The sequence below is a fragment of the Malurus melanocephalus genome, unplaced genomic scaffold (genome assembly GCF_030028575.1).
Source record: "Malurus melanocephalus ecotype Western Australia unplaced genomic scaffold, MMel_1.1 scaffold_49, whole genome shotgun sequence".
NCBI lineage: Eukaryota > Metazoa > Chordata > Aves > Passeriformes > Maluridae > Malurus > Malurus melanocephalus.
Window position 1 is genome coordinate 1,807,926 of NW_026623281.1, and position 8,881 is coordinate 1,816,806.

Genomic DNA, 8,881 nt, shown 5'->3' on the forward strand with positions numbered 1-8,881 from the left:
AGTTTTTATTTCCCTGGTGAACGTGGGTGCTTTCCAAAGACTATAGAAGTGGCTAAGCAGCAGGCCATGGCTGCAGAGATAAGAACAGGGAGCACAAGAGAATGCTTGGAAACACAGACCCCTGAATTTTTGCATTTTAAAACATTTGTCCAACTGGAATTGGATACAGAATAGTTGTTAGTTCAAACACCTGGAATAGGATCTRAGATTCTGAGACCAGTGTCATGGGTCTGAGAAGATTCTGAGACCTGGGTCATGAACTGCATTTCTTGTGCTGAGGCAGCATCATCACAAGGGCTTTGGAGCTGGCTGTGTGGGAGSATGGAGGAGGCTGGTGTTGCCAAGATCTCCAAATGCATATTGTCCTCTGATTAACATAACAGATTCAGCTCCCTGGAATCTCTTACGGGACCAATGTGAGAACTGACAYTTAACTTCCTGAAAGGCAGTTTGAAATTACTTGAGTGACACTTTAAGTAGCCACAAAATTATCTGTAATGTCATCCTGAGGCAGAGAGCGCAAGTTCTGCARCACAGGAATTGTTGTGCTAGTGCCTTTTCAATTAAATTTGGAGAAGGTTAAGGGCACTCAAATGTTGGTACTTACACAAAGAATAGTGCGAAAAAAATAGAATTAGGAAATCAATTGAATAATTGCTATTATTAAAGGATACTTTCAGRTACTGTAGACTGTGCTATTCTGGCAATGACTATGTTGAACAAGAGGAGATAATACTGTGGTTATTTAGTCTGTAGCTGAGAAAGTAAGAAGTCCTCACTTGAGTGCCTAGCACATTAAGCACCCTGTGGATCAAAAACATGCTCTGTGTTAGCATAACTGATAATGTTATACAAAATTAAACAAATAGGACATGTTTTAGAGCATATGGCAATTTCTGATAATCTGCATCTCTGTTTGCCCTCAAACCATACTGATTGTGAGCAACCTCTTAAAAGGCATTTTGTTCTCTCTTTTAAATCTTTTAATCATGGCTGTTCTTAGAGATATTATACTTAATTTAGTGAGTTAATGGCCTGATCTAGTATAGCAATCCTTGTGTTCTTCTGATACTGAGAGAATGGTATTTTTTTTTTAAACTTATAATTATCCTCCAAATTAATTCATCTAGGTCAAAAAAACAGATCTCTCTCCATCAAGTACCAGGCTAGTTTGTATCCCTCTAATTCTATGAAAGGCAGATAGACAAGTCTGTCTGGCAGTTCTACAGAAAATATATTTTATATCAATTTCCTTCCCTATATTTTTGTTTTTCCAGTGTTTCATCAGTTTTTGTCATTAACTTATGAATGCCACTGTCTTCTTTGGGAAGCTACCTAATMTACCTGCAGATCTGCCTCTGTTTCACAGGGATTTGAATGTTATTTTCCACAGCATGCTGTAAACTTTCTTTAACACCAACATTTTTCTTTCCAAGCAAGTGATCTRTACTTTACTGTAGCAAACTGGGCTAGATTACGTTCTCTTATTCCCATTTAGTTCCTCTCTTGCCTGTAAGGACTGGATCTGGAAGTCCCTGAATCGGAAGCATGAAAATGGTCATTATTTTCTCATCTAGTATATGCAGTTATTTGTGCTTTAAAAAAAATCTAGTTTAGATCTAGAAAGTGGCTGCCATTGAGGTTTCTAGAAGGAATTTTGCTCTTGAAAGACACACAGAATAGAGAAAAAAGTTTAGCTATTACGATAATTTCTAGTTACTGCTTGCTGTCTCCTCTTGACCAAAGAGAGCACTGACCTGCTCAGATGCCTCCTGTTAGTATAGAAAAAGATCTTATCTCTTCCTCTTTATTTTAGGTTTTTCAATTATACCCCTCAATGACAAAGCCACAGATACCTGGCTGTGTTTCAAAGGCGTTAAATTCCATGTAACCAGCCCCACAACAAAGCCTCAAATACTTGGCTCTGATGAGGGTGGAGCTCAGTTCAATGGCCAATTTATTGCATCTTAATGGTCTAACATGCTTTTATTTCATATCTAGGACAACAAATGCTGCCATAAAGTTTGGTTTAAAGCAGGTCTGTTTTGCAAAATGAGTCTTGCATACAGAACAAAACACTCATTGTTGCTTTACTGTTTAAACCTTTATTATTGCTTTTTTTTTCTTGGTACAATGGGCTTTTATGCACCAAACAGCTGTGTTCATCATGTTTATTTAGAAGGCATCCATTGTAGTGGAAAAAGTCTGGAGGACAAAAATCTTGAAGTACAAGACTACTCTGTGGGTGCTGGCACTTTCATTTTTTTTCTGTCCTGTTCCTTTGGTCAGTATGCAAGTCACATACACAGGCACTGCCATGCAGACTTGCAAACCCTGTATAATAGCAACTTTTCACAAGTGCTGTCTCTAATTCCAAGTGTTCTCCTCCAGAAATTTTCAACTGCAGGGCAACATACAGGACACACAACTATTTTACACCCTATGATCCTATCATTTCTCAATCTGTTGCTATTTTGGACCCTCATTAGGTCACTTTCCAAATATTGTGTACAGCTATGTGTCAATCATTGTCACAGCTCAGCTCCAGGCTAAGGCAGCCCAGGACAAAACCGTGAGGAAAAAAAAATGCCAACCAAAGCAAGCACTGTGTAGAAAACAGTCAACAGTTAAACTGTGGAAAGCTATGTGTTGTTCCAAAGATAGCATAAGCCCACTTGCTGCAAAAACAGCATACAGTACTAATGCTCTCCAAAATAATTTTACACAGTTGAAATATGTAGTGTATACCCAATGGCATCTGCAAATAAACAGATGTTAGAATCTCAAGAATTAAGAGTGTGACATTGTCGGAAACTCTTGGGCGACTCCTGCCAAAAAACAGTCTAGTTTCCAGTTTCTGGAAAGAACAGAGCATCTAAAATACTGACAGAACTTTTCTTGAGCAACAGTATCTCTAGCACCTTCTAAACCCTTGAATGAAAGCTGCTGTATTAGCAGGCAGTTGGGGAATTAAAGAGTTCCCTACTTCCTTCAGGGTATATCCAGCAGGGCAGAAGCATTCCCACGCCATATGAGATGGCTGTTCTCTTTTCCCACTTTTCAGCTTATAATATATTTAGACATAGTTCAGGTAAATATTGGAAATACAGAAGTGTCTCCATCAGCCACACAGTCAATACTATCCTCAAAGGCTGGAAAATGAATGGGAACAAACTAACATGCTTGGTTTTCTAAAAATATTAAAATATCTGTATAGAATGAAATGGCTTCTTATTTCCTGAATGCTCTTGGCTTTCTACAGAGCTGGCATTCTCAATTGCTGCTGCTGTTCATGTGCCTCAGGAAACTAATGAAGTTAAAAAGTCCCAGCTTGTGGATGATAGGAATCCACACAGAAATACAGTGAAGGTGACTTCTGGGATCTGMAAACAGCACAGCTGGGGGAGGCTGCACAGGGGCTGACTGCTTGGAGCTGGGGYAGACAGGGGCCTGAGGAAGGCCTGGCATGCGAGGGAAATGACTTTCCAGAGGAAGAAAAGTTTAGGGGAAAAAAATGGAAAGACCYATGAGCCAAGTGGAAAGGGAGTGTGACAAAAGGATTAGCCCCTACTTGCACAGAGCATAGTAGAAGCTGAAAATGAACTTGGAGAACTGTCAGGAAAAGAAAACTGTTTCTTGGAGACTGTTTCAAAGGCTTCCYGAATGCAGTCTCCATTTACTTGTTTCTTCCCTTTTCTCCCATAAAGAAAAAGGACTTGCTGTGAGCAGAATGTAYCCCAACTTGAACAAATACAGGTCTGAAGAGAGTCCCAGTCTGGAACGCATGTAGGCTGAATTCCTAGAGTCTTGCTGCTACCTGGGTACCACAAAGCTTGTAAGCCAAGCAGAAAGTGACAAAACCTATTTGTCACCAACAGGTAGGTAGCTAATAGCTTAAATTGCACTGCCTGCTAATCTTTCTGCAAAATCAATGTGCTTGTTAGGTCTATATGTTGTTAAACTGCTTATATGGTGTCATGCTTAGTAAGACTCAATCAGGTTGAACGGCTTTTGAATCAAAAATAATGCCTATTTTGAGCCTGGATGTGCTTTGTTAAATTCTTAAAGAAAGAATTTCTAATTAAGGGGAAAAGCATGTGTCTAGATAACTCTGGCTTTTAACTGTGGGCAGTTATAATGTTAGAGCAGTTGGGGAATTTGATTTGATCTTAATTAATAACTCCATAACTTTTCTGATAGAACAGGGAAGTGTATTTTGACCGAGACTACCTTTTAAGTAAGTGTTTAACATAAAAGGTGCTGGAAGGACTTGGAAATGTCATTCTGTGGGAAGTGCCAGAGCAGGTTGGGATGTACAGTCCATCTGACCCCCATCAAACAGAGCCGCTGTTGAATGCCTCCAGCAAGAGTCCCACAGCAGGGTGCCAGACTGTAGCTGGATCTATTCTGGAGAGGCTGCGAGCTGTGGTGTGTGAGGTGCCATCTTGCAGTGTCTCCACAGTGAAATCCCTCCAATGCAGAAGTGCTTGACCTCAACAACTTCCTGTGAAGGAAGGGAGTTCCACAGCGAATTGTCTTTGCATACCCTAGTTTTTTAGCTTCCTTCCCTTTGGTTGCGTTTAGTCTTGTTCTTGAGTTATGAAACGTCACAAAACTTTTTTCGCTGTTTTTGTCACGTCCCTGTTTATATCTCTTCCTTTCAAATAGTGCCCRCCTTTGATCTCTCGTAAGCCATATGTATTCTTGTACCAAGCTTTTTAAGTAACACTTGGGGGTCGGGGGGAGGAGGGTTAGTGGCGGCGGCTGTGGTGGTATTTTTGCACGTTATGACGGATGTAACACTTTTTGCGTCTCCTGCCCCCCGTCCCTCCGGCCGCGCACGGGAAATCGGTGTAACCATTGACCAGGCTGTCAACACGGGCGCCCCGCGCCGCTGGCGGGCGGCGGGAGGAGGCGGCGGCTGCGCCAATGCCGCGGCGGCGGCGGCGCCTCGCCCCGGCCCGTTAGCGGGACAGGCAGCGAGGGAGCGCCCGGCGGGAAGGGGCCGGCCGGGCAGCGGGACAAGGAGCCTGCGCGGCGGGGAGCGGGGCTGCCCCGCTTCGGGCGGACTCGCTCCCGGCCCGGGAAGGGGCAGGAGGCTGCCGAGGCATCATGGCGGTTGTGGCCCGGGGCGGCCGGGGGCTCCGCGCCGGGAGGCGCGGCGGACTCACCTCGCTCCGCTGGAGCTGGAAGAAGCTGTTGAGATAGCTGGAGCTGAGCGAGGAGCCCAGCTCCGGGGTGCTCTTGGTGTAGCCGAGGTCTGGGTGCTGGGACGAGGAGGGCTCGGGTCTGAAGGCATCGAAGGCGCTGGCCTGGTGCGTGTCTTGGAGCGAGAGATAGACCCAGTTGAGGAGCTGGGCGGGCTGGTACACGGACGCGGCGCTGGTGTCGATGGTTGACAACAAGCTCATCTTTTCCCCCGGMGCGGCCGGCCCTGCGGTGCCGGTCTCCCTCCCCGCGCTCCGGCAGCGCCGCTCTCTCGTCCCTGCCCGGGGCGCTTCCTCCTGGCCGCCCGGAGGAGAGGACGGGCCGGGGGCTCGCTGCCGCGCCCCGCGCCGCTCTCGCTCCCTAAGGCCGGCGGCGCCCGCGCAGCCCCAGCGCTCCGCGCAGCACGGGCATCGCTGCCGCCGCCCGCGGGCTCCGCAGGAAACTTTGTGCGCGCTCCGTCCCACTCGCCCGCCCGCTGCCTGCCCCGCTATCTGTCTTTATTCCCACTCCCGCAGGCAGCGGCGGGGAGGGGCTGCCGGCGCTCCGGCGGCGCCGCCGCGCCCCCATAGGCCTCCCGGCCGCCGCGGGGGTGCAGGGGCGTCCCGGCGCCGCTCCGCCCCCGCTCTGCCCGCCCGAGCGCTGCGAGAGGAGCGAGTACGGCGGAGGTGCCCGGTCGCTGGCCGCGGCTGTCCCCGGACCGCTGGCCACTCGCTCGCCTGGGTCGCGCCGGCTCGCTCGCTCCCCGGCCTTCCTTTTCCTCCTTCCTGAAGATTTTTGCGCCAAACACGCGTAAAGCCCTCCCGAGGGCTCCTCGCTGGGCCCTTTCGGGCTTGTTTTTAACTAGACGTATTTCTCTCGGCTGTCGTCAGCCCGCCCTCTCTTTTCACTCTCATTTCTGTTTCTTGCTGCTGCTGGGAGTTCATTGCAATSTGAAGTTCCTTCTCGTTAATCCGTGTCAGAGCTCCAGGTTTACGAAGCCCTGCGCGGCCGCTGAGGTTGTGCCAAGCCGTGCAGAGTTAGGGTTTTCCAAATAAGGCAGGCGAGCGGCGCGATGCTCCCTTTGAAATCCATCTAGGTAGCCCTGGCGCGGGCTCTTGGGGAGCCTGGCTGTGGTGGGATACCCGCGAGTTAAAGCTGAGTAGGCCTTTTAAGGAGTCGGTAGCACARAAGGGGATGATGAATGATTCCTGTTTTAGGAAGGAGCCTGAGTGGGTAAGCTGGTAATTACAGTTCATAAACTCTTCCCTGCTGCCTTTCCTGCGATGAGTGGAACAGGGCAGCTATTTCTCCCTTTGTTACCAGCACCGTAGCAATCAAACTGGGAGTTTTCAAAGAATAGGAGGTAACTGAAAAACGTGAGCATAGCTCCTTGTGCTGTATCCCGAGCGACAAAAGGGTAAAAAATTAATGTGGCTTCCCAGTATGGGTGGGGGTTCTGATAGAACAGAAAAAATCAGACCTTTGAAACATCAAAGTTGGCATTYTGGTTTGCTGTAATAAGCCATATGTCTCTGCCAAGACAGAAGAAAAGTCAGAAAATGAGGGTCAGTGTATACACGGTAGAAAACGCTGTTCRGTTGTCAGCTGCAAACACCGAAAATGGATTCATTCAACTTTTGAGAGCAGGTAGTTAGGGCACCAGAGCTATCTGCTTGCAGAAAGTTAAGTGCAAGTGAAGATTCTAACTTTTCAGAACTTCAAGGTGAATCAAACTGCACTCCTTTAGTAAGGCTAACTTTCTATTTATTTTTTTTTTAATGACAAAATCCTTACAGCATAAATTCAGTTTGCTCTTTTGTAAACTCTCATGGTTTAGAAGCTCTTTGGGGCAGGCATGTGTGTGTGCATCAGCATGAGAAAGAACAAACTTCCCCCAGAGTAAAGGGTTTGTCTTTTTACTCTGTCCACAACATAGATCATGACAGAAGAATTCAAATTACAAATCAAATTATATTCCAAACTCAGAGACCTGCATAGTGTTTTAAACAAGCAAAAATGTGRATGAGACTTAGTGACTTAATAAATTRTGGGGGAGCATTTTCTATGATTGAYTGGTAAATTAAGAAAAAATCCCCAAGAAACAGGTGTCACATCTGACGAACTTGCCTTTCTGACAGATGCTATTAGAAAGTCAGGATACAGCAGAAGGTCTTGAAGGGGAAACTAGCCTGTTTGTTTTGTTGTGGAGTTGTTTGGKGTTTTTTTGTAAGCATGCTAATTCCTTCCTTAAAGACAATTTCTATTCTTATCACTTCCCTCTTTTACTTGATAAGTTAAACTGAAGTACATGTATTTTTATTTGGCAGTTCCACTGTTTACTCTGTTTAGTGAGATGCTGTGAAGGAAATGGGATTTCTGAACAGTCAGAAAAGACAACACAACAGGGTTCTTTTAGCAATAGAGGTCAAAAGCAGACATCAAAATAAAGAGTGTTCAAGGTGATGCAATGTTTTGGATGGAGTTTTTGGTGTATTTTGATACTTTTTTCCCCCCTAAACTGAATATAGCTCTCGTTGTAGGTGGTTGGATGGCTTTAGTTAAACAACACAGTTGAGATTGCAGTGGGGCAAGGGAAGGCAGAGTTAGAGTGCTTTTATTGCAGCAACTGCATTCATAAMTGCAGCAACCCCTTTTGATGTGATGGATGTCGTATACTCCACCAGATGCATTTGGACACTGAAGGCTTTTGCCTGTCACTGTCCCTTGGCAATAGCCCTGGTGGCTTCTAGTAGCCATGCAGAGGAATGAGTAAATAGGTGCWTTGTTTGTGTTCATCATGAGGAGCTTAACTGAAAAGCACCCACACTTTGAGGTTCAGTTGTCATCCTGTGCAGTTTCTTCTGGAAAACAGTTCCATTTCTGGATTTAAAGTTGCTSTTATCTTAGCAAAAAACTGCTGCCACACTTTGACTAGTGGGTGATCATGTCATTTATCCAAAATCTCCTTATAACTGCTCATTCAGCCTGTCCCCTTAGTGATCTGGACATCTTGTGGCTGGTCCTTTACCACAGCATCTTTGCAAGAGTGAGAAATGTAATTTTCCATTTCTGGCCAGGACTTGTTTCATAATCTAATGTATTTGTGTTCTTGCTTGCAGTGTTCATACCTTTAGATGATGTCAGCCTTTAAACTGTATATGTGATTTTAATTTTTTTTTTAAAGACAATGGTTCTCCATATTTTAAAAATGAATGTGCCCTACTACAAATATCCTGGATTCTTGTGCTTTTAAATGTGTTTTGGTCTGAATTGCTGTCTTCTTAGTAATTTTCTAGATTAAATGGGGCTCCAGTAGGAAAATATAATGAATAYCCAAAACTGCCAATAAGGCTAGAGAACATGGGTAACTTGAACCCACCACTGTATTCTCCAGTTTCTGTAATCAGGACATACATAATGCAATAGGCCATTCATCTGCAGTGTAGCTGGAATATTCCAAATGAATGTTTTTCATCTGCTGCAGCAGAGATTCTTATCTTATTATGAAATAATTTYGCTCTGTGCTGGAAACAGTGTGTAAGCACTCTTCGAATTATGAGAAGGCATTTCAGCAGGGTTGTAAACTTTGAAAGTACAGCTGCATGTGGCATTTGTGAGTTATGGATGTTACAACCACTTGTGCTTGCTGTGTAGGTGTAGCAGTTCCACTGCCAGCAGTGAAACATGGCATAAA

General features: G+C 45.3%; 1 protein-coding gene across 1 annotated transcript in view; it reads right to left on the bottom strand.

Annotated features, from left to right (window-relative positions):
• Nucleotides 1–5,754, bottom strand: part of ZCCHC24 (zinc finger CCHC-type containing 24) — a 102,512-nt gene extending 96,758 nt beyond the window's left edge. The window contains exon 1 of the mRNA XM_057365202.1: nt 5,172–5,754. Coding sequence (XP_057221185.1) covers nt 5,172–5,411 — 240 coding nt within the window. The 5' untranslated portion in view covers nt 5,412–5,754. The remainder of the gene's footprint in view (nt 1–5,171) is intronic.
• Between the last annotated feature and the right edge of the window lie 3,127 nt (nt 5,755–8,881).